This window comes from Schistocerca nitens, chromosome 1 (genome assembly GCF_023898315.1).
Source record: "Schistocerca nitens isolate TAMUIC-IGC-003100 chromosome 1, iqSchNite1.1, whole genome shotgun sequence".
Lineage (NCBI taxonomy): Eukaryota > Metazoa > Arthropoda > Insecta > Orthoptera > Acrididae > Schistocerca > Schistocerca nitens.
This window is the reverse complement of record NC_064614.1, coordinates 151,982,087-152,008,298: the sequence shown is the minus strand read 5'-3', so window position 1 is coordinate 152,008,298 and position 26,212 is coordinate 151,982,087. Positions and strand designations below refer to the sequence as shown.

At 43.6% G+C, this 26,212-nt stretch overlaps 1 protein-coding gene across 1 annotated transcript in view; it reads right to left on the bottom strand.

Moving 5' to 3' along the window:
* LOC126243780 (uncharacterized) overlaps positions 1–26,212 on the bottom strand; it is a 69,124-nt gene that overhangs the window by 4,142 nt on the left and 38,770 nt on the right. Inside the window, exon 2 of the mRNA XM_049948187.1 lies at positions 18,516–18,798. Coding sequence (XP_049804144.1) covers positions 18,516–18,790 — 275 coding nt within the window. The 5' untranslated portion in view covers positions 18,791–18,798. The remainder of the gene's footprint in view (positions 1–18,515; positions 18,799–26,212) is intronic.

Here is a 26,212-nt window from a genome sequence, read left to right as displayed (position 1 = left end):
TTAGGACACATGTCTAATAACAGATGTCGCTGTCGCTCTCTGTCGCACGTGTGCCGCACTTCCGCACGTCTGCACACTGTGCAGCGTTTGGCCGGCCCTGGATTAGACTGATGGCAAGCTGGTTATTGTGTCGAGTACCATTCGTCCTGAAAAGTAAAGCCTCCGAATTTTTCATGTGAAAACTCAAGTCTTTTTAAATGAAACAGACGTTGCTAACGTCCTACATCTTTATTCTTCATGCCTACATATTTATTTCACAACGTAGTCACCCTGGCGACGAACACATTTCTCTCAGGGAAAGATCAATTTGCTGATACCGTCATGTTAGATTGTATGACTTCGTTGACGGAGCCACATCCTCACCTCTGCTTGCACCGTGTCACCGCTATCAAAGTGGAGTCCTCCAAAGTGTTCGTTAAGTTTTGGAAACAGATGAAAATCGGATGGAGCCAAGTCCGGACTGTGTGTAGGATGATCGATGACAGTGAACCAGAGGCGTCAGACTGCTGCACTTGTCGCAGCGCTCGTGTGTGGTCTGGCATTAACATGCTGGAGGACAGGGTGCTTCAAGTGTGGTGGAAACCCTCGATTTCGAAACTCGATTACAGCAGACTGTTCCTCACGCACCGAGGTAGTTACGTTAGACACCGACACGTTACAAGCTACAGTTCGGGGCTATCTAGCGGCAGAGGTCCGCAAATACGTATAGGTGAAGGGAAAAACTGTACGAGTAGAATGTTAATAATGTTTGTTTTATTTAAAAAGCTTTAGAGTTTTCACATAAAATATTCGGAAGAACTGTTTTCAGCACTCCCTCATAGAAATCAGACATTCCTTAGATGGCCGGCCGGAGTGGCCGTGCGGTTCTACGCGCTACAGTCTGGAACCGCGTGATCGCTACGGTCGCAGGTTCGAATCCTGCCCCGGGCATGGATGTGTGTGATGTCCTTAGGTTTAAGTAGTTCTAAGTTCTAGGGGATTGATGACCTCAGTAGTTAAGTCCCATAGTGCTCAGAGCCATTCCTTAGATGGAAATGTGTGAAACTCATCACTGGTGTGCATAGCGGAGAAAGGTAGTGTTTTCGGAGGATTCCACTTCTATCTTGCCACACTATAACAGCTCAACATAAGCCGTCAATGAAAATATTTGAAGAGTCGAAATGGAAAACGCTCTAAGCGTCATCTTTCTCGAAAACGTGTTTTCAGCGCTATTTTGTTCTCCGTACTCTGTTGCGTAGGCTTGACTTGTTGCACGTATCAAATGATGGAGAAAATCGTTTCAAACGTGCATTACTAGGAGGCGCATAGTCTTCGTGCCAAGCAGCGCTACCCTCACAGGGGAGTCAACGAATGTTATTGTTTACATGTAAGAGTTTTAATGAACATTGCAAATATGCGGACAATAGTTGCCATCGACAGTTACATAATGCTTGACAATCATGCACATGTTCAGTCTCCGAGTTAAAAAAATGGGCTGTTGGTAGCTCTGGATAAAAGATTACGACGATGAAAATGACAGAGTATAAACAACTAGAAACAGAGTTGCTTATCACTGTAGGATCACTTCATAAGTAATTGCATGAAGCAGTCAAATGGTTCAAATGGCTCTGAGCACTATGGGACTCAACTTCTGAGGTCATTAGTCCCCTAGAACTTAGAACTAGTTAAACCTAACTAACCTAAGGACATCACAAACATCCATGCCCGAGGCAGGATTCGAACCTGCGACCGTAGCGGTCTTGCGGTTCCAGACTGTAGCGCCTTTAACCGCACGGCCACTTCGGCCGGCATGAAGCAGTCTTCCGAGTCACACTGCGATCGAACATTTAAAAAAAAAAAAAAATTCTGGCGGTGTTTTAAACCTCTCTGGTCTGAATTCATTACATCTAGCCACAGTCCAGGAGTACTGGACAAAGTCTGCGAGGACTGGAGAGCAGAACTGATTGTGTGGAACACATCAGCAACGAAATTGAATCCTTCGACGATGAAGTGAACTGATAGTCGTTAAGGATACTGTGATGCCGGCCGGTGTGGCTGAGGGGTTCTAGGCGCTTCAGTCTGGAACCGCGCGACCGCCACGGTCGCAGGTTCGAATCCTGCCTCGGGCATGGCTGTATGTGATGTCCTTAGGTTAGGTAGGTTTAAGTAGTTCTAAGTTCTAGGGGACTGATGACCTCAGATGTTACGTCCCATAGTCCTCAGAGCCATTTGATACTGCGATCTTCAATCCGCTTCAGTACCGCCTTGAAATGTCGGAAGAACAGCACATAAAGTGAATGTAAGGTGTGTACCCAGGAGATGGCCTTGACTGTATGTGAGAATACCGTCGCTATGTGTTCGGTCACAATATGTCCCTAGCTAATCAGCCAGAAGAAGAGACTCCTTCGCTGCATATGGAAGTAGACATCTTGAAAGAATCGCGTTACGATTCGTTTCATGAGTAGGATGGACCTGCACTACACGAACTCAAATTGACCTCTAGGTTCCTGGTAAGTTATCAGCACCTTTGAAAACTCGTATCCACTTGCCGACATAACGGGTTCGATGGTATAAGAGCCGGCCGGTGTGGCCGTGCGGTTCTAGGCGCTACAGTCTGGAACTGCGTGACCGCTACGGTCGCAGGTTCGAATCCTGCCTCGGGCATGGCTGTATGTGATGTCCTTAGGTTAGGTAGGTTTAAGTAGTTCTAAGTTCTAGGGGACTGATGACCTCAGATGTTACGTCCCATAGTCCTCAGAGCCATTTGATACTGCGATCTTCAATCCGCTTCAGTACCGCCTTGAAATGTCGGAAGAACAGCACATAAAGTGAATGTAAGGTGTGTACCCAGGAGATGGCCTTGACTGTATGTGAGAATACCGTCGCTATGTGTTCGGTCACAATATGTCCCTAGCTAATCAGCCAGAAGAAGAGACTCCTTCGCTGCATATGGAAGTAGACATCTTGAAAGAATCGCGTTACGATTCGTTTCATGAGTAGGATGGACCTGCACTACACGAACTCAAATTGACCTCTAGGTTCCTGGTAAGTTATCAGCACCTTTGAAAACTCGTATCCACTTGCCGACATAACGGGTTCGATGGTATAAGAGCCGGCCGGTGTGGCCCTGCGGTTCTGGGCGCTACAGTCTGGAACTGCGTGACCGCTACGGTCGCAGGTTCGAATCCTGCCTCGGACATGGATGTGTGCGATGTCCTTAGGTTAGTTAGGTTTAAGTAGTTCTAAGTTCTAGGGGACTGATGACCACATATGTTAAGTCCCATAGTGCTCAGAGCCATTTGAACCATTTTTGGTATAAGAATGAGTCGTTGCGTAATCATTCTGCACCGAACTTCTTACCCTCCTCTCCCTTGAAATGCAGAGTTTACGACGAGTGAAGTACTTTCCGCACACTTTGATCGATATTATAAATCTACATAGATTTTTGCGAAACTTTTCACATCTTTCATTCACGTCACCATCCGTAGTCGAGGCTTCGCATTTAGTGGTTACACATTTCGTTATTGCCCGTGAGCCAAGATGCTGTCACCGTTTAAACCTTGCAACCTTTCCTTGGAAAGATCCAGTGAAACGGATCAGTCTTATTTGTCGGTCATTTTCCAAACTCCAAGCACGATTATCTCTGTGCGAAGATTAGCGCCTAGAACAGTTTTCGCCGACCCGAATTTTTCAGCCGCATGCTCGTCAAACACGTGGAATTTTGAGCGCTGACTTTCCTTTCTCTTCCAAGTGGATGATATATGTCTTGCACCATGCAATAACGTTTCTGAACTGTTTTTAACCTTAATCATTTTGTTTTCCCAGTATCCTGGAGTGCATTTATCTCCTTTGCCTCTTCAAAAGATACTTGTGCATCACTCTTCCTCTTCGATGGGTTTCGCAGATAAGCAGACGACTGGCTTGCAGCACTTCGTAACCACTCTTCATCATTCATACATCCATTATGTATATTGCCGTACAGGAGGGACAGTTTACTTGAAAGTCTCTTGCCAGGTATCGACGAATAAATACGATACGGCAGTGCCTCAGTTATTCCGAATTACGATGCAATGTTCCTTCTGACGTGCCTGCATACATCAAAATATCGTACTCATCTATCTCAAATAGCTGTTAAATATTCTTACTCCGAAACAGAGGAATGAAAAAAAATGTCAATATATTCAAAAGACGAAAGACGATCTTTATCTGAAAGACCAGCTTTGTTTATCAGTTGCAAGACAGAAACAGCCGCTGATGACATTTTTTCCTCGACAGCACAGGGAGCTTGCAACATCTGATACGGGGAATTGAGTTGTATAACAAACAGAAGTCATATAATTGCGTAGGCTTCCGCGGCCAGAGTCAGTCGACATAAAAGTTTTCTGGGTATGGAACCGCGTCATAATGTAAATAATAAAAAATGAAAAAAGAACTACTGCTGCTCGAGAAAAACCAACGTTTCGGCCACGGTTGCAGCGGCCTTCTTCTGGGTCTAATTTTATGACGTAATGGCATGCGCAGTGACCAGTAACAACAAAATATAAAGGACACTGCGTAACTAGAACGCACCATTAGACCCGGAAGAAGGCCGCTGCAACCGTGGCCGAAACCTTGGCTTTTCTCCAACAGCATTAGTTTATATATATACAGCCCACAGTTGCAGGTTAACTTTATCGTTTAGCTAGGTTTCAACGTTATTAATAGCGTCTTCTTCAGAACCTGCAAAAAGCTAATATTATAATGTGCTAGTAAATTATATTAGATATGGTCATCCTACAGGATCTTCCAATAAAGGGCGTAGGAACACGGTGGTCAGCCTTTGCGGAACGTCTGGTGCAAATGGCTCATACACCTAAACCTTAACGTGACATAAAACTACTACATCATGAAGTTAAGGGATATAGACCTGACACGCTTGAGAAACTACAAATTTATGCACACCTAATTACAGACAGAGGCAATTTACTGAACCATCAACTGTATCTAAAAAGTAGGACATACTTCGAAGGCTTCCAGCCTATATTAGGTTTGCAATAATTCATAATGCAAGTGACCATTTTTTTTTCTTTATTGATTTTCAATTCCCCCCCGAAGGGGGCGGGCTGGCAGCAGCTTACGACGCTGCTCTACAGCCTACAGACTTTTTTTAAATGAAGGAAGAAGAAAGAAACAAGGAAAAACAGGCGATAAAATGGTGATTTAAAGTGTAAAATGGCGTAAAATCGCGGAAAGTTAAAACAGAAAGCAAAAGGGGTTGGCAATGTAGATAAAAGACACAGGAATCAGACAAGTAACATAGTAGACACACAATTAAAAAACATGGCGACAGTCTGGTTTCTGTTAGCAAGAGATAAAAGGCACACCCAGCGATAGTATGATGGCCGTTCGCAACAAGTCCCAAAAAACACAGCACGGAACACTCACTGTAAAACACGCACTGTAGAACACTCACTGTAGAACACTGCACGAAAGTGGCAGCACAAAGACGACACTCCCGAGCCAAAGGCAGATGGGGGGGGGGCCTGCAGGAGGGGGAAAAACAAGGAGGGAGGAGAGGAAAAAAACGAAAAGGGGGGGGGGAACCAAGGAGGGAGAGGACTAATAAAGGGGGAGAAGGGCAGACGCGAGAGGGAATGAGAGGAGGCAGAGGAGGTAAATGTAAAAGGACGCGGGGGAGAGAAGGGGGCAAAGAGATGGGAGGTGGGGAAGAAAGAGGATGGAAGGGGGGGCAAGTAACCATTACAGTTTCTGTAATAATAGAAACTTTTCTACAGATGTTCATACAAGATTTGTTGGTCAGTTTATAAGGCTCTGTAGTAGAGTGTAAAACGTAGTCATGCTGGATACTGTAATTAACTTACAATAGTAAAGTATACAATTAATTCATAGCAAAAATGTTATCTGACGCGTGCGTAGTAAGAGTTTGACTCTATACGTCTCGCGCATGCGCGCCGTCCTCTGTGAGGCAGACCGCGACGCCCTCGCGGTCCGCAGTCTCCAGTCACACGACGAGGCCCATACAACGGGCTTAAAGTGAATTTGCTACAGCTTGTTTAATAGAAGTGACAAAACCTTATGGTTATGCATCCAGTTTTATAAAGTTGATTTAGGACATGGCTTGTTTTAGGCAAACATTTAAATAATATTTTATGTAAGTACTACACGTTGCATCCTGTAGGATGACCGTATCTAATATAATTTACTAGCACATTATGATATTAATTTTTTGCAGGTTCTGAAGAAGACGTTATTACTAACGTTGAAACCTAGGTAAACGATAAAGTTAACCAGCAACTATAGGCTGTATATTCTATTATAAACAATATCAGTTGCTGTCGCTGCATAAAAATGTTAAATTTTTTTTTACATTATGACGTGGTTCCATACCCAGAAAACTTTTATTAAACAGAAGTCAATGCTGAGAGACTTTTTCATTAATTTGGTTTTGTTATCCTCTTACAAAAAATTTTAAAAAAATGAAATATGTTTTTGTTGACTACAGTTCTGTTATCTAAAACATTACTGTTCTGTTTATCACAAATAAAACATAGGGCCTCTGTAGGAATGACACTTGGAACAAAAATTTCTTATTGACATTTAGAACCAGCTACATTCCTGGTATGACTTTCAGAATTTTCTTAACAAATTAATTATTTTCTAATTTATCTTATTATTATTGCAGAGCTGCCATGGGCAGCATAATTCTACGGGATCAAAATACATTTTCAGTTTTTTGGACATAAATAAGTTATGTACAGAAAGATACACTGATTTCTCCAGTCTCCGGACAAGTGTGACATTCGGCACGTACAAGAAAAGCCTTGAGTGTGACATTGCAAAAGGCCAAAGATATTTACGGCATTCGACGCCCAACGTTTCGTCCACCATGCAACCACAATACTGGCTGCAAATGGCAACAGGGGCTGCATTGGCGGTATCCGATGGTGAACACAGCATGAGGCTACAGAGCGATGCTTAGTCGATGTGTAACTCAAAACAGTGCTACAGTACTAGTGGTGTTGATACAAAGCAGAGCAGTGGCAACGGAAGCCGCCCTTTGTGACCGAGCGGTTCTAGGCGTGTCAGTCCGGAACCGCGCCACTGCTACGGCCGCAGGATCGAATCCTGCCTCGGGCATGGATGTGTGTCATGTCCTCAGGTTAGTTAGGTTTAAGTAGTTCTAAGTCTAGGGGACTGATGACCTCAGATGTTAAGTCTCATAGCGCTTAGCCATTTCAACCATTTTTAAGTGGAAACGGTAAACAAAGCAAACATTGCATTATGTCTACAACAACAGTCGCCGATATTGACATTTCGTCAGAAAGGAACCCAAGGAATTTCACAAAGTAAGAAAGAAGTGGTAGGGTTTCTGTAAATTGAGCCAGTGGAGTGTGTAGACACACATACACTCGACTGCGGAGGCAATGTGCAATAGGAGTACAATGATGAGGATGCAAGTAAAAGTTATACTGTAACAGATGTCGAAGTGTTTTATCATCCTTGTCGGACAGGGAACCACAAATCGCGTTTCCAGTTAAATATACACTACTGGCCATTAAAATTGCTACACCCCGAAGATGACGTGCTACAGACGCGAAATTCAACCGACAGGAAGAAGATGTTGTGATACGCAAATGATTAGCTTTTCAGAGCATTCACACAAGGTTGGCGCCGGTGGTGACACCTACAACGTGTTGACATGAGGACAGTTTCCAACCGATCTCTCATACACAAACAGCTGTTGACCGGCGTTGCCTGGTGAAACGTTGTTGTGATGCCTCGTGTAAGGAGGAGAAATGGGTACCATCACGTTTCCGACTTTGATAAAGGTCGGAATGTAGCCTATCGCGATTGCGGTTTATCGTATCGCGACATTGCTGCTCGCGTCGGTCGAGATCCAATGACTGTTAGCAGAATATGGAATCGGTGGGTTCAGGAGGGTAATACGGAACGCCGTGCTGGATCCCAACGGCCTCGTATCACTAACAGTCGAGATGACAGGCATCTTATCCGCATGGCTGTAAAGGATCGTGCAGCCACGTCGCGCTCCCCGAGTCAACAGATGGGGACGTTTGCAAGACAACAACCATCTGCACGAACAGTTCGACGACGTTTGCAACAGCATGGACTATCAGCTCGGAGACCATGGCTGCGATTACACTTGACGCTGCATCACAGACAGGAGCGCCTGCGGTTGTGTACTCAACGACGGACCTGGGTGCACGAATGTCAAAACGTCATTTTTTCGGATGAATCCAGGTTCTGTTTACAGCATCATGATGGTCGCATCCGTGTTTGGCGACATCGCGGTGAACGCACATTGGAAGCGTGTATTCGCCATCGCCATACTGGCGTATCACCCGGCGTGATGGTATGGGGTGCCATCGGTTACACGTCTCGGTCACCTCTAGTTCGCATTGAGGGCACTTTGAACAGTGGACGTTACATTTCAGATGTGTTACGCCCCGTGGCTCTACCCTTCATTCGATCCCTGCAAAACCCTACATTTCAGCAGGATAATGTACGACCGCATGTTGAAGGTCCTGTACGGGCCTCTCTGGATACATAAAATGTTCGACTGCTGCCCTGGACAGCACATTCTTCAGATCTCTCACTAATTGAAAACGCCTGGTCAATGGTTTCCGAGCAACTGGCTCGTCACAATACGCTGCTCACTACTCTTGATGAGCTGTGGTATCGTGTTGAAGCTGCATGGGCAGCTGTACCTGTACACGCCATCCAAGCTCTGTTTGACTCAATGCCCAGGCATAACAAAGCCGTTATTACGGCCTGAGATGGTTGTTCAGGGTACTGATTTCCCAGGATCGATGCACCCAAATTGCGTGAAAATGTAATCACATGTCAGTTCTAGTGTAATATATTTGTCCAATGAATACCCGTTTATCATCTGCATTTCTTCTTGGTGTAGCAATTTTAATGGCCAGTATTGTAGTAAAGGACAGTCATTGTTTAAGAGGCAGGCACGTTGAGAGTCCTCTGCAGAATAGTAAAAAAACGATTATGAAGAGATTTCGAATAAATCCGCAGCAATACGACCGTACGGTGTACCAGACTTCACGCGTGCCGCGTGTGAGGACAGTGTGTGGGCCAAAGTCCAAACCCTCACTCTACATCTACATGGATACTCTGCAAATCACATTTAAGTGCCTGGCAGAGGGTTCATCGATGAACCACCTTCACAAGTCTCTGTTATTCCAATCTCGTATAGCGCGCGGAAAGAACGTACACCTACATCTTTCCGTAGGAGCTCTGAGTTCCCTTAGTTTATCGTGGTGACCGTTTCTCACTATGTAGGTCGGTGTCAAAAAAAATATTTTCGCTTAGGTGGAGAAAGTTGGTGATTGGAATTTCGTTAGAAGATTCCGTCGCAACGAATAACGCCTTTCTTTTAATGATGTCCAGCCCAAATCTTGCTTCATTTCATTGACACTCTCTCCCATATTTCGCGATAATACAAAACGTGCTGCCCTTGTTTGAACTTTGATGTACTACGTCATTCCTATCTGGTAAGGATCCCACAACGCGCAGCGGTATTCTAAAAGAGGACGGACAAGCGTAATGTGGGCCGTCTCATTAGTAGTTCTGTCACATTTTCTAAGTGTCCTGCCAATAAAATGCGATCTTTGGTTAGCCTTCCCCACAACAGTTTCTGTGTGTTCCTTCCAATTTAAGTTGTTCGTAATTGTAATTCCTAGGTATTTAGTTGAATTTACGACTATTTGATTAGACTGATTTATAGTGTAACCGAAGTTTAACGAGTTCCTTTCAGCACTCATGTGGATGACATCACACTTTTTGTTATTTACGGTCAACTGCCAATTTTCGCACCATTCAGACATCTTTTCTAAATCGTTTTGCAATTTGTTTTGATCTTCTGATGACTTTATTAGTCGATAAACGACAGCGTCATTTGCAAACAACCGAAGACGGCTGCTCAGATTGTCTCCTATATACACTCCTGGAAATGGAAAAAAGAACACATTGACACCGGTGTGTCAGACCCACCATACTTGCTCCGGACACTGCGAGAGGGCTGTACAAGCAATGATCACACGCACGGCACAGCGGACACACCAGGAACCGCGGTGTTGGCCGTCGAATGGCGCTAGCTGCGCAGCATTTGTGCACCGCCGCCGTCGGTGTCAGCCAGTTTGCCGTGGCATACGGAGCTCCATCGCAGTCTTTAACACTGGTAGCATGCCGCGACAGCGTGGACGTGAACCGTATGTGCAGTTGACAGACTTTGAGCGAGGGCGTATAGTGGGCATGCGGGAGGCCGGGTGGACGTACCGCCGAATTGCTCAACACGTGGGGCGTGAGGTCTCCACAGTACATCGATGTTGTCGCCAGTGGTCGGCGGAAGGTGCACGTGCCCGTCGACCTGGGACCGGACCGCAGCGACGCACGGATGCACGCCAAGACCGTAGGATCCTACGCAGTGCCGTAGGGGACCGCACCGCCACTTCCCAGCAAATTAGGGACACTGTTGCTCCTGGGGTATCGGCGAGGACCATTCGCAACCGTCTCCATGAAGCTGGGCTACGGTCCCGCACACCGTTAGGCCGTCTTCCGCTCACGCCCCAACATCGTGCAGCCCGCCTCCAGTGGTGTCGCGACAGGCGTGAGTGGAGGGACGAATGGAGACGTGTCGTCTTCAGCGATGAGTGTCGCTTCTGCCTTGGTGCCAATGATGGTCGTATGCGTGTTTGGCGCCGTGCAGGTGAGCGCCACAATCAGGACTGCATACGACCGAGGCACACAGGGCCAACACCCGGCATCATGGTGTGGGGAGCGATCTCCTACACTGGCCGTACACCACTGGTGATCGTCGAGGGGACACTGAATAGTGCACGGTACATCCAAACCGTCATCGAAACCATCGTTCTACCATTCCTAGACCGGCAAGGGAACTTGCTGTTCCAACAGGACAATGCACGTCCGCATGTATCCCGTGCCACCCAACGTGCTCTAGAAGGTGTAAGTCAACTACCCTGGCCAGCAAGATCTCCGGATCTGTCCCCCATTGAGCATGTTTGGGACTGGATGAAGCGTCGTCTCACGCGGTCTGCACGTCCAGCACGAACGCTGGTCCAACTGAGGCGCCAGGTGGAAATGGCATGGCAAGCCGTTCCACAGGACTACATCCAGCATCTCTACGATCGTCTCCATGGGAGAATAGCAGCCTGCATTGCTGCGAAAGGTGGATATACACTGTACTAGTGCCGACATTGTGCATGCTCTGTTGCCTGTGTCTATGTGCCTGTGGTTCTGTCAGTGTGATCATGTGATGTATCTGACCCCAGGAATGTGTCAATAAAGTTTCCCCTTCCTGGGACAATGAATTCACGGTGTTCTTATTTCAATTTCCAGGAGTGTAGTTTATATAGATAAGGAAAAGCAAAGGGCCTATAACACTACCTTGGGGAACGCCAGAAATCACTTCTGTCTTACTTTCCATCAATTACTTCGAACTGTGACCTCTCTGACAGGAAATCACAAATCCAGTCACATAACTGAGACGATATTCCGTAAGCATGCAATTTCACTACGAGCCGCTTGTGTGATACAGCGTCAAAAGCCTTCCGCAAATCCAGAAGTACGGATTCGATCTGAAATCCCTTGTCAGTAGCACACAGCACAACATTTCACTCGGCTGTACTCGGTACTTCACGGAAGTACCTGGAATAGCGCGACATTTCATTTAGCATTGCAGTGCAACAAGTTCTGGTCGACAAAACCGTGGGTTCGCGGAATGGCGGTGTCAGCGCTGGTGACCCTTCGCTATTTGTTTGTGGTATGAAGGACGTTCGCTGGTCCAGTGGCTGTCTGAACAAAGAGGCAGTCTAGTGACCTATCGTCACAATCGCGTAAAATGAATCGGAATGACAGAAGAGAGGAATGAGATTTCTCAATTCGCATAAGAGACAGGTACTGCATGTTTTCTGACACGACATTGCAATACCACGCAGAAAGAATTTAAAGATTTAGTTGAAAATGAAAGAGCAAAAAATTACAGCGATAGGCAGACGTGATTACTTGATCTACACATCTAGAAGTGCTTTTTGCTAAACTTTCAGGCATGTAGCGCGTGAAGAAATTGGTGATACGAACATTTCTGAAGTCGCACACGTTAATCATTTGTCATTCATAACAGTTTTCAGTAGAACTGAACGAAGAGTTTGAAGACGTTGTAGATTACTGCAGAGTACGTTGGTTAAGTCATGCAGCATGCCCGGAACGACTTTTCGATTTAAAAATCGCTATTGATGAATTTATGAAGGAATAAGGGGTGCAGGTACGAAAATTAGAACATCCGAGATGGAATGCAGACTTCGCATTTTAAGTGCACTCGACTGCACGCTACACTAAGCTAACTTCTTCGTGATTGGATGACGTGCATTTAAAAAGAAAATCGCTTTGTACAAGGGACGCATTCTGGCAAAGACGGTGCAGTTCCATCACTACCATTGAAGAAAACGCGAGGTTTGAAGAATTCATTGTGGCCTACAAAGAATTACAAGAATAGTTTCATAAAGGTTTTGAAGACAGTGTCAATCTTGCACGTTTTAAATATGTTTTCGAGACTGTTTGCTGCTTCAGTTAAAAAGCGCCCCTGTGAAAGTTCAATTGTAACTGACTGACCTGGAAGGAAATTCAAGTTTTAATGAAAAATACTTTTGCATTAAAATCTTCCAGGACACCTACATTGTTTTTCCCAGGTAGAGTCTCCATAATGAGGTTGCAAAATTGCTACAGTATTTGAATCGAGATACTCGTGTGAAAGATCTTTTTTCGATTATGAAACCAAACAAATCACGTTACGTGGCAACTAGAGTGCGAAATTCTGTGAAATTTTCCTGCTTCTGTCTGTATGGCGACAGTTTGTACCAAAGAAAAATTATGTCTTCAGCAGGCCAAAAATAGTTAAATAATACTGCAAATTTGAAACTTCCTGGCAGATTAAAACTGTGTACCGGTCAGAGACTCAAACTCGGGATCTTTGCCTTTCGCGGGCAAGTGTTCTACCAACTGAGCTATCCAAGCACGACTCACGCCCCGTCCTCACAGCTTTACTTCCGCCAGTACCTCGTCTCCTACCTTCCAAACTTTACAGAAGCTCTCCTGCGAACCAGTTTTAATCTGCCAGGAAGTTTCATATCAGCGGACTCTCCGCTGCAGAGTGAAAATCTCATTCTGGAAACATCTCCTAGCCTGTGGCTAAGCCATGACTCCGCAATATCCTTTCTTTCAGGAGTGCTAGTCCTGACTGGTTCGCAGGAGAGCTTCTGTAGAGTATGGAAGGTAGGAGACGAGGTACTGGTGGAATTAAAGCTGTGAGGACGGGGCGTGAGTCGTAGGTGGGTAGCTCATTTAGTAGAGCAGTTGCCCGCGAAAGGCAAAGGTCCCGAGTTCGAGTCTCGGTCCGGCACACAGTTTTAATCTGCCAGGAAGTTTCATATCAGCGCACACTCCGCTGCGGAATGAAAATCTCATTTGTGAATACTGGTAATTCGTTTTGTTTGTGATGTATGCTGTCGAGAAATGTGAAATATAAAACAAAGTCGTATGCAGTGCGACTGCATTGCCATTTAAGTGCGACGCATTCCCCCTCCTCCGGCTCAGAAACAGGGGCGTGGCAGTGGGCGAAGCATGTCGGCCACGCTGAGCACTTTTGCACTAGCATCCGGGCACGGCCCACGAGCCAAAATCTTGGCCGCCTCTCGTGTAGTGTATAATTAAAACTATGGATATTCAAGGATGGACAAGGTGCACTTGCTACAAAAACTGCTGTTTGCGCGTTTCAAGGAAGCTAGGTATAATTTACAGGATGTGCATGGTATTCACCTACTACATTATGCAAATCAAACTGCGCGCGACATAAACTACAATGATTTCAAGAGAAGCAATGTATGCTTGCATATCTTCGCAGTGCGACAGAGTTGGAAGACGTAAGATAACAAAATTTCAAACGAAGCGTGAACTTTACGATGCACAGTAAGTTGAGGAATCGGCCTGATAATTCGTAGATGAGAGAAACAAACTCATCCAATTGTTCAGTAAGGTATTTGTTTTCAACTCCGACCAATCCGGACTTGAAGAGAAAATGCATATGAAAGGAACTCTAGAGATTAGAGGTACGCAGAGAATCGTATCAAGATCAACTAACATGCATGCCTTAACGCAATCGCATACAATTATGCCGACTGGATGATACGTTGGCGGGAAAGTAATTTATTGTGCTGCGAGAAGTTGGAGGTACGGCTCTTCCTCACTAGCGTGATCGTGGAAGGTCTATAGGAAATATTTACGTGAGAAAATGGACGTAAGAGAACTACAGCTAGGGCATGAGCACTGCTTTTGGCCAATAGCTTGTCAAAATAACTTACTTTTTCTTGGTTTCTGGTCTGCGTATAAAAATTTGTTTAGAGCAAATTATCCCTCCTGAAAAGTGTGTGACATTACAGTTCATACCACCTGGAACCACTGGACAAATTCAACCTCTGGATGTTTCTTTTTTCCAACCCTATAAAACATATTATCACACTATCGGCAGCTACACCTTAAAGGATAGCAGTTTAACGATAAGTTCCATGACAGACTGTTTAACATTCGGTTTCATGCCATCACATTTCATCATTTCAGTATGATTCTACATCCATACTTGAAGAGTGGATACCTAGCTGAACGCTATGCACGACTTATAGCTCCCAAGGAGTTCACCTTCGCTCTTGATGGTGCGAACATTTGTGATCACTGTGGCTTGCCATTTCCCATTCCGTGTTCTTGGTGCAAGTTAATGGTTTTTTTAACATATCTTGAATGTCAACGATGTCTATTTTGTGAATACATCCTATAGAAAGTTGTTCTCTGCACCTCCTGAACCCTCATTTTCTGTCGCCCTTCTGATGCACATGGTGAATCATCAGCAGCTAATATTTTTCCTGTCATAATTGTGAACATAACACTTCCAAACGAGCCTTACTAAAGACTGAACTTGCAACCTCACACTTAAAAAGTTCCTTGTTAGAACGTGCTACACTTGCACTCTTCATTCGATTCCTAGTTCATATACAGATAGTTCAGGATACTTACACAATGAGGTATATGTGAGCAGAGTAGTATCATCTGAAATCTAGAGTTGTTGTTGTTGTTGTGGTCTTCAGTCCTGAGACTGGTTTGATGCAGCTCTCCATGCTACCCTATCCTGTACAAGCTTCTTCATCTCCCGGTACTTACTGCAACCTGAATCCTTCTGAATCTGCTTAGTGTTTACATCTCTTGATCTCCCTCTACGAATTTTACCCTCCACGCTGCCCTCCAATGCTAAATTTGTGATCCCTTGATGCCTCAGAACATGTTCTACCAACCGGTCCCTTCTTCTTGTCAAGTTGTGCCACAAACTCCTCCCCAATTCTATCCAATACCTTCTCAATAGTTATGTGATCTACCCATCTGATCTTCAGCATTCTTCTGTAGCACCACACTTCGGAAGCTTCTATTCTCTTCTTGTCCAAACTATTTATCGTCCATGTTTCACTTCCATACATGGCTACACTCCATACAAATATTTTCAGAAACGACTTCCTGACATTTAACTCGATGTTAACACATTTCTCTTCTTCAGGAACGCTTTCCTTGCCACTGCCAGTCTACATTTTACATCCTCTCTACTTCGACCCTCAGCAGTTATTTTGCTCCCCCAACAGCAAAACCCCTTTACTACTTTAAGTGTCTGATTCCCTAATCTAATTCCCTCAGCATCACCCGATTTAATTCGACTACATTCCATTAACCTCGTTTTGCTTTTGTTGATGTTCAGCTTATATCCTCGTTTCAAGACACTATCCATTCCGTTCAACTGCTCTTCCAAGTCCTTTGCTGTCTCTGACAGAATTACAATGTCATCGGCGAACCTCAAAGTTTTTGTTTCTTCTTCGTGGGCTTTAATACCTACTCCTAATTTTTCTTGTGTTTCCTTTACTGCTTGCTCAATATACAGATTGAATAACATCGGGGAGAGGCTACAACCTTGTCTCACTCCCTTCCCAACCACTGCTTCCCTTTCATGCCCCTCGACTCTTATAACAGCCACCTGGTTTCGCACAAATTGTAAATAGCCTTTCGCAACCTGTATTTTACTCCTGCCACCTTCAGAATTTGAAAGAGAGTATTCCAGTCAACATTGTCAAAAGCTTTCTCCAAGTCTACAAATGCTAGAAACGTAGGTTTGCCTTTCCTTAATCTTTCTTCTAAGATAAGTCGTAAGGTCAGTATTGCCTCACGTGTTCCAACATTTCTACGGAACCCAAACTGAACTTGCCCGAGGTCGGCTTCTACCAGTTTTTCCATTCGTCTGTAAAGAATTCGCGTTAGTATTTTGCAGCTGTGACTTATTAAACTGGTAGTTCGGTAATTTTCACATCTGTCAACACCTGCTTTCTTTGGGATTTGAATTATTATATTCTTTTTGAAGTCTGAGGGTATTTCGGCTGTCCCATGCATCTTGCTCACCAGATCGTATAGTTTTGTGAGGACTGGCTCTCCCAAGGCTGTCAGTAGTTCTAATGGAATGTTGTCTACTCCTGGGACTTTGTTTCGACTCCGGTCTTTCAGTGCTCTGTCAAACTCTGCACGCAGTATCGTATCTCACATTTCATCTTCATCTACATCCTCTTCCATTTCCATAATATTGTCCTCAAGTACATCGCCCTTGTATAGACCCTCTATATACTCCTTCCAGCTTTTAGCTTTCCCTTTTTTGATTAGAACTAGGTTTCCATCTGAGCTCTTGATATCCATACAAGTGGCTCTCTTTTCTCCAAAGGTCTATTTAATTTTCCTGTAGACAGTATCTATCTTATCTCTAGTGAGATAAGCTTCTGTATCCATACATTTGTCCTCTAGCCATCCCTGCTTAGCCATTTTGCACTTCTTGTCGATCTCATTTTTGAGACGTTTGTATTCCTTTTTGCCTGCTTCATTTACTGCATTTTTATATTTTCTCCTTTCATCAATTAAATTCAATATTTCCTCTGTTACCCAAGGATTTCTATTAGCCCTCGTCTTTTTACCTACTTGATCCTCTGCTGCCTTCACTACTTCGTCCCTCAGAGCTACCCATTCTTCTTCTACTGTATTTCTTTCCCCCATTCCTGTCAATTGTTCTCTTATGCTCTCCATGAAACTCAGTACAACCTCTGGTTTAGTCAGTTTATCCAGGCCCCTTCTCCTTAAATTCCCACGTTTTTGCAGTTTCTTCAGTTTTAATCTACAGTTCATAACCAATAGATTGTGGTCAGAGTCCCCATCTGCCCCTGGAAACGTCTTACAATTTAAAACCTAGTTCCTAAATCTCTGTCTTACCATTATATAATCTATCTGATACCTTCTAGTATCTCCAGGATTCCTCCATGTATACAACCTTCTCTTATGATTCTTGAACCAAGTGTTAGCTATGATTAAGTTCTGCTCTGTGCAAAATTCTACCAGACGGCATCTAGAGTTAAGGCTGCGAAACTTCGGGAGAATATGTATACAAGTGTATTTCGCATTAATCCAACAACTATATTATAAACAAACTAATTCAACTGTGTAAGTGAATGATTCGTAATTCCAGTTCGAAATTATGCCTCAGAATCCACCCTATTATGTTTAGTTAAGAGTTGCCCAGTGATGCCTGAGAGTCAGTATTCTGCAATATGAGGAGTCATATCTGATTGCCAAGATTCTGCGGGTACATTATATAGGGACAGTGTTGACGATCTTAGCACCTTGGCTGCCCAATTATCTAAGCCAATCGTATTGTTTTAATTGCTCTGGATTTATGGAAAACAAATGAACATTCTTTTCGTTCGAGATTGAGGAGGGGTCACAATGAGTCTGATGCACCAGCCTGTTGTTCAGTGATGGAGCTACCCATGTGACAGACAGTCCCATGTTACCTGCTCTCTGGAAGCCTCCATCGTTGAGTGCTACCGTGTCCAATATTAGGCGTCATGGTTTAGGGTGCCACGTGAAACAAAATGCAATCTCTGCTCCACCGCCTTGAAAGCAGTCTTGGCAGAAAACACTACTTCATGGAGGTTCTAGAAGTTCGTACTGCCCTTCTTACAGACCACACCATATGTGATATTTTATCATGAGAATTCCCAGTTAAATGGGTGAAGGAATGTGCAAGTAATTTTCAGTGAATGGTGGCCAAACACTGCGGCCCTCAAAAGCATATTTGCATGAAATGTTACTCCTCAAAAATGTCTGTTAAGTAATTTCCCTCCAGGAACTTATCTAGGACCTTTCTGATTTTATACCATGACGGGCTGTTGCAGCATACAGGGGTTTTCCACCGTACAGAATTCCTGAAGTCAAAAATCTGGTACAGTTCTGTAATCCAAACTACTTGTATATTGGCAGGTACTTCACCTATTGTATAATTTATGGAGGTAAGTGTAGGGACACAACAATAACTTTACAAAATTGTGCACTTGCGTACTGCAGCGGTGTACTGTAGTACTCACTCGTCACTGCTGGTAGTGTCCACACCTGTTGACAGAATAGCTGGCAGCGAGCTGGCCGACGATAATGATGATGAGGAGTTTTCCTCGTCAGGGGCCGATTTCAAGTGGGTTGATGCTGGGCGGCGTGGCAACACCAGCTCCTGCAGCTCTGATGGTGAGAATGGGGGCGATTCCAGCGGCGGTGGCGACGGTGGTGAGGGTGGCGGAGACACACGATGTGGCAGCAGTGGCAGCGGCCTCGCCAGCGGCCGACCATAGGCTCGCAGTAGAGACATTCAGCTACCTGGTGCCAACAATGGAGAAGAAAAGATGTAGATGTAAAGTTTTGCAGACGATCAATTAGAGATACGGTACATGGCACCTGTACCCCTCAACAGTAGCGACTTCTCAGACTTGTGATGTGGCAATAGTGGGAGCAGTCTCAGCAGTGGTCAGCCTTGGAAGTGCAGCAGCACATGCAGCTGCCTACTGCATCAAAGTGAAAAATAGAGGAAGACAAATGAAGCATTGAAGAAAGATTTGGTTTGCAGGACATAAACCTCTCAGTATCGATGATTACTCAGAGAAATGATGTGGTAACAATGGCAGCAGCCTCAATAGCATACCACCATGAGGGCTTGTCAGAGACATGCAGCCAACATGCAGCACTGCTACCACAAAATGGAAAAGAAAATATGGCACATATACGATTTGTCACTGAACCTCAACCAAATGTTGTTATTTATCAATGTTTCCATTACATTTGCACTTAAGGTATTATTGGTGCCCAGTTTCAAACACTTGAACAGATTTTCAGGAGGTATAAAATTAATAAGAACATAATATACAAAATTTTGAAATGTAAGCCGCGCGGGATTAGCCGAGCGGTCTAGGCGCTGCAGTCATGGACTGTGTGGCTGGTCCCGGCGGAGGTTCGAATCCTCCCTCGGGCATGTGTGTGTGTGTTTGTCCTTAGGATAATTTAGGTTAAGTAGTGTGTAAGCTTAGGGACTGATGACCTTAGCAGTTAAGTCCCATAAGATTTCACACGCATTTGAACATTTTGGAAATGTAAAATAGTTTTCCAACATTCTCTATGTGTAGTTTACCATAGTAAAATACATCAGTTATGATGTACATGTACCTCTAATGTTTGATTGTACATAATTCCCCATGAACGCTCAAAAGATTTAACATTTCTTTTTACATCATATCAACGTCATAAATGTGATTTGATTGTATGCCAACACATGGAACAGTAAAAAATGAAAGATAGTTTGGAAATAATTATGCATCTGGCGAGTACAGACTACAGTGTGAAACGTGGGATCGTTTTTATATAGATCATACTGGTCAGACGTTTGTAATTCGGTACAAAAAAACGTATTGGCCTGTACACCAAGACTGCATTTGGCCATAATTTGCAAAGCACAAAGCATGCAGCATGTAGTACTGAAAACACTATGAAAATTTTATATGTAGCACCTAAGGGAGTGAAACTGAATGTACTTGAGGAATGAGAAATAAATAATTGGTACATAAAGTAGCTGGACAAACTGACGATTGATCAGTCCGACTTCAAATACAGTACAACTTTTTTGCTCCTTTTGAAAATGACATATGATTCACTCCAGTAGTCAGCTGATGGCTGTGCATGTTAATATTTTGTAAAACAGTGCGACAGTGCCTGGGGCCTTCATAAGTAGAGTATCAATGTATTTCTTTTTAAGTTTATAATCTCTAGAAAGACAGCGAACATGAATACATGATAAACGACATCAGGTGCCTGTCAAACAACTGAAGACGCCTGTCCAGTTTTGAATGTACCATTGCAATTACGTTGCAGCTACATTACATCTGTAGAACTGACATGATGTATGAACAAATCTTTCGAGAAAACTTCTGAATATTCTATGGGAATAATGTATAGACAAACACAGGTATGTCATAAAGATTATTGCACTGTTGTAGTCTATGCATAATGTTAGAAACCTATTCGTAAGAATATTATGAAAAGGCTAAATGCTACTCACCATATAGCAGAGATGCTGAGACGCAGATAGGCACAACAAAAAAACTCTGTTACAAGATAAGCTTTTAGCCAACAAGGTCTTTATCAAAACTGGATGACAGACACACACACCCATTCACGTGAACGCAACTTGTACAGACGTGACCATAGTCTCCGGCTGCTGAAACCAGACTATGAGCAGCAGCAGCAGTGCATGATGGGAGAGGCAACTGGCTGGGGGTAAGGAGGAGGCTGGAGTGGGGAGGGGGAGGGATACCATGGTAGGGGTTGAGGATGGTGAAATCCTGCTGGGGAGCATGCATGGACGATGTGAAGAGAGAGTGCACAAACAGTGTAGCGCTTCGAGAATTTCGGGGTAAATTTTACAAACACTTGGCTCTCCACCGTCTCGAACACCCTATATTTTAATGACAAGGGTAGAAGTTATATCAAAAAGTCAAAGAGTATCTGGATAAGTTCCATGGTGTGTGGTGTCTTGAGGATTGTTACAGAGGCAAATGAAATACGTTTTTCTAGAAATGGATATGCTCTGTTGTTTGATTTGTTAGGAGCAAGAACTTTTTTGACAAGGGTTATTAAAACCAAAAGAGACTGTAGTGATACACACTACTGGCCATTAAAATTGCTACACCACGAAGACGACGTGCTACAGATGCGAAATTTAACCGCCAGGAAGAAGATGCTGTGATATGCAAATGATTAGCTTTTCAGAGCATTCACACAAGGCTGACGTCGGTGGTGACACCTACAACGTGTCAACATGAGGACAGTTTCCAACCGATTTCTCATACACAAACAGCAGTTGACCGGCGTTACCTGGTGAAACGTTGTTGTGGTGCCTCGCGTAAGGAGGAGAGATGCGTACCATCACGTTTCCGACTTTGATAAAGGTCGGATTGTAGCCTATCGCGATTGCGGTTTACCGTATCGCGACATTGCTGCTCGCGTTGGTCGAGATCCGATGACTGTTAGCAGAATATGGAATCGGTGGGTTCAGGAGGGTAATACGGAACTCCGTGCTGGATCCCAACGGCCTCGTATCACTAGCAATCAAGATGACAGGCATCTTATTCGCATGTCTGTAACGGATCGTGCAGCCACGTCTCGATCCCTGAGTCAATACATGGGGACGTTTGCAAGACAACAACCATCTGCACCAACAGTTCGACGACGTTTGCAGCAGCATGGACTATCAGCTCGAAGACCACGGCTGCGGTTACCCTTGACGCTGCATCACAGACAGGTGTACTCAACGACGAACCTGGGTGCAACAATGGCAAAACGTCATTTTTTCGGATGAATCCAGGTTCGGTTTACAGCATCGTGATGGTCGCATCCGTGTCTGGCGACATCCCGGTGAACGCACATTGGAAGCATGTATTCGTCATCGTCATACTGGCGTATCACCCAGCGTGATGGTATGGGGTGCCATTGGGTTCACGTCTTGGTCCCCTCTTGTTCGCATTGATGGAAAATTGAACAATGGACGTTACATTTCAGATGTGTTACGACCCGTGGCTCTACCCTTCATTCGATTTCTGCGAAACCCTACATTTCAGCAGGATAATGCACGACCGCATGTTGCAGGTCATGTACGGGGCTTTCTGGATACAGAAAATGTTCGACTGCTGCCCTGGCCAGCACATTCTCCAGACTCTCACCAACTGAAAACGTCTGGTTAATGGTGGCCGAGGAACTGGCTCGTCACAATACGTCAGTCACTACTCTTGATGAACTGTGGTATCGTGTTCAAGCTGCATGGGCAGCTGTACCCGTACACGCCAGCCAAGCTGTTTGACTCAATGTGGGGTTATGAAGGCCGTTATTACGGCCAGAGGTGGTTGTTCTGGGTACTGATTTCTCAGGATCTATGCACCAAAATTGCGTGAAACTGTAATCACATGTCAGTTCTAGTATAATATATTTGTCCAATGAATACCCATTTATCATCTGCATTTCTTCAAAAATGTTCAAATGTGTGTGAAATCTTATATTACTTAACTGCTAAGGTTATCGGTCCCTAAGCTTACACACTAGTTCACTTAAATTATCCTAAGGACAAACACACACACCCATGCCCGAGGGAGGACTCGAACCTCCGTCGGGACCAGCCGCACAGTCCATGACTGCAGCGCCCCAGTCCGCTCGGCCAAACCCGCGCTGTATTTCTTCTTGGTGTAGCAATTTTAATGGCCAGTAGTGTATATTCATCACAATTTACTGAAGTAGATATGAACAACTACAGAAAAATATTCATGTTAGCATTTAAAATTACAAATTCTAACTATAAGAAACATGTTCGTCATTCAGATGCAAGATAACAAAATGAACGCATCAACCAAGCAGGTTTTACCTATACCATATTCAAATACTGTTTTGTTACGCTGTTCAGTCAGAAGACTGTATTGATGCTGCATGCACGGTAGGCTACCCTATGTAAAACTACATTCCCACTAACCTGCTCACTCCCTTGAAGTCTTCATCTCCTTCTACTTTTTTTACTTATTTCTCTTCTTTCCATTACAGAGCTGAAAATTCCTTAATGTTTCATGATGTGTCCCATCAATCGATCCCATCTGTTACTCAAGTTGTGCCGTAAATTTGTTTTTCCCCAGTCAGGTCAGTATTTCCTCATTGGTTACTCTACATATCCATCTAATTTTCAACGTTGCCATGTAGGATCACGTTTCAGAAGTTTCTGTTCTGATGTTGCGTGAACTGCTTATCGTCCACTTTTCACTTCCATACAAGGCTATATTCCATACAAATGTCTTCTGGAAATAGTTCCTAACATTTAAAGTTGTATTCGATTCTAACAAATTTCTCTTTTTCAGAAACGCTTTTCTGGATATTGCCACATAACATTTTGTATTCTCTGTATGTTTGCCACTCTCAGCAATATTGCTGCCCAGATGGTAAGCCTACCCACTACTTTTAGTGTCTCATTTCCTCATGAAATTCTATTAGCGTCACCTGATTTAATTCAATTACATTCCCTTACTCTTGTTTCATTTTTGTTGGTACTCATAATTTCTTTTCAAGATATTTCTCATTCCTTTCGACTGCTCTTCCAAGCCCCTTGCTGTCTATGACTGAACTGTCAAGTTTCTATTTCTTTTCCCTGAGTTTAAATCCTCTTTCTGACTCTCTTCGGTTCTCCTTACTGCTTGTTCAATCTACAGACTGAATAACATTGGAGAGAGCCTATGACCTTACTTCAATCCTTTATCAGCTGCAGTTTCCCTTTCATGAACTACATCTCTAATTCAAGTTGTACACAGTTTCACAAATAATCAGCCATGAAATTTCAGTTTTAAATAATATTATTAGATAATTAGTTTGGGCCCTTCTTTATACTGGTGAACCTTAGATTCCTTAAAATATCACTTTCAATATTGAGGGATGCCGAAAATTTGAGGCTGTCCTCTAATATGGAGGTTCGAAGCCTGTTTTTGATCAATGTCAGTTTTGGAAATGACCCTTTTCCACAACAGTTAGCCATCGTATCAGTTGATTACTTAAAGATTTAACTGCATTAACAAATACAAAAATTGCGCTACCGTCTTTTACAATTATGAGGGCGGAACGGAGTATAAAATCTTTCCAAATTGCAATTTTGAAGTGGAGTTTCTTTTAAGATTTCCAGCAGCTTACATGAATTACAGAGTCATCATTATTTCACCCTCACTGATTTACCTAAAACACATTTGATCGTAAAAAGATCGGACACACCATTTCCGAGAGAAGTGTCTGAAGAGGAGAACTGAAACACCTTTAACAGCAACTCCGTTTTATCCTCAATATTATTTAAAATCTGCGAATATGTAGCTATGTATTTGTTACTTTGCTGGAGTTTTATGAATGTTTCCGTGGTAATAATGCAAGGAAAAATTGCGAGTTTGAGAATGTGGAACTAAATGAAAAAATAGGTTGTCAATAGTTTTGCTTCTCCAGTACATGTGCACAGCGTTTCATCAGTTATTTTGAAGAATATAGAACAGTCTTTCAGTTTCTCGTGGCCTTTGAAAATGAGGGTAGAGTGCAGCGATATTGGTAGACTAATCGTTAAACGTAGGTGGATCATAGGAAAATACAGTTATCTATTTCATCCTTTTTTACTTCGTTGCCATTCAATATCCCATTTACTTCTATAATCTTTTCTTAGTTTTTCCATTCTTGCGATTATAGGTGTGTCGTGAGATTTAACATTTTACCGAAGTCTCTTAGCCGCCTATTTCGAGAGTGAATTACTACTTTAGGTTGCATCCAGTGATTCTGTTCTCCCTGTAGCATCTAGTTTACTACAATTTCGCGCAGTTTTTCCTTATTGGGCCGCTTCTAGGCATATACGGTATGTACCGTAATTGATTCTCAATAGTGCAGTCGAACAATGACGTCCTAACACCAATTAGTGTGTAATACATTTTTTATGTCGAGAGTCAAATGTCATTTCCCGCACTAGAAGTCTATACTTTGCAAGTAGTCATGTACTTCGCTACAGTTTGTAGGCACTCCAGATATCCCATATAAAACCGCAGTTTCCGCTAACAGCCTCATGTGAAAGGGGAAGTCAGATGTAAACGAGGCAGATGGTAAACAAGTAAGTAAACATTTATTATTTCCAAAGTACTCGCCATAACTGTTGATACATTTATCCCACTGTGAGAGAAGATGGTCAGTGTCTTCATAGAAAAATGCTTGCGGTTGCCTACAGAAGCATGTTTGTACGAGTACCCAGGCTTGCACCTCTTCGTCCGAATGTCTTTCTGTAGGTCTCTAAAAATACGGAGATCGCAAGGGGAGAGATCGGGACTGTACAGAGAATGTATGAGGGCGTCCCACAGAAGCTTTTGCAGCGTACTCGAAACAACATTGGCAACATGTGGGCGCGCTTTAATTTGAAATAATGAACTGTTTTCATAGTTTTTTTTCCATCCGTGTCGAGTTCATTTGACTCTTAAACTGCAGAGCAACAAATAACTGTGGTGTTTGATAGCAATTTTTTGTTTAGAATGTAGTACTCCATCAAAACTGCTAAGAAAAGCAACTTTTTGTGCAAATTCTGCGTAATGCCCATGTCCCACTTTGATAAGTCTTCACTAATAATAAAAAATTATCCCCTCTCGGTGCTGTATTCACTTAATACTCTTGGTGCCCGAGATATGACAGAAAGTAATTGCTATTACGAGGTGGCTGCCTTGCACGCAGAAACAATACAGCTTTGTCACAGGCCCAATTAGGTTAAGGCAACAGCTATGGCAAAAGATGGCTGGACACATAGATAGCAACAATTCATATTAATTTATTACTATGAACTGTGCAGTACTTAACTTGGCTGTGAAGATAACGTGTATCAAAGTAGTTAAATGATCGCTTTCACAGATCAGTCTTTGAACACAGTTAGTAGAAATGGAGGCAAATGGAGCATTTTACAGCCGCCGACGAGAAAAAAAAGAAAGATTACACACCTTGAGATGAGGCGAGATTTGAGGAAGATGGAGGAATACGACACCATTTCGGCTGATCCATCGTTGAGGTAGCCCACTGTTAATAAATGCCAGTGCGGTTGTTGTCAGTCCTGCTGAAAAATGAAATTTTCGTGTGCTCACATTTGCAGAAAAAGCCATATGAAAAGCGAGCGAGTAAACGATCTAGGTGCACCGGTGAGACCGCTATCGTCAAACAC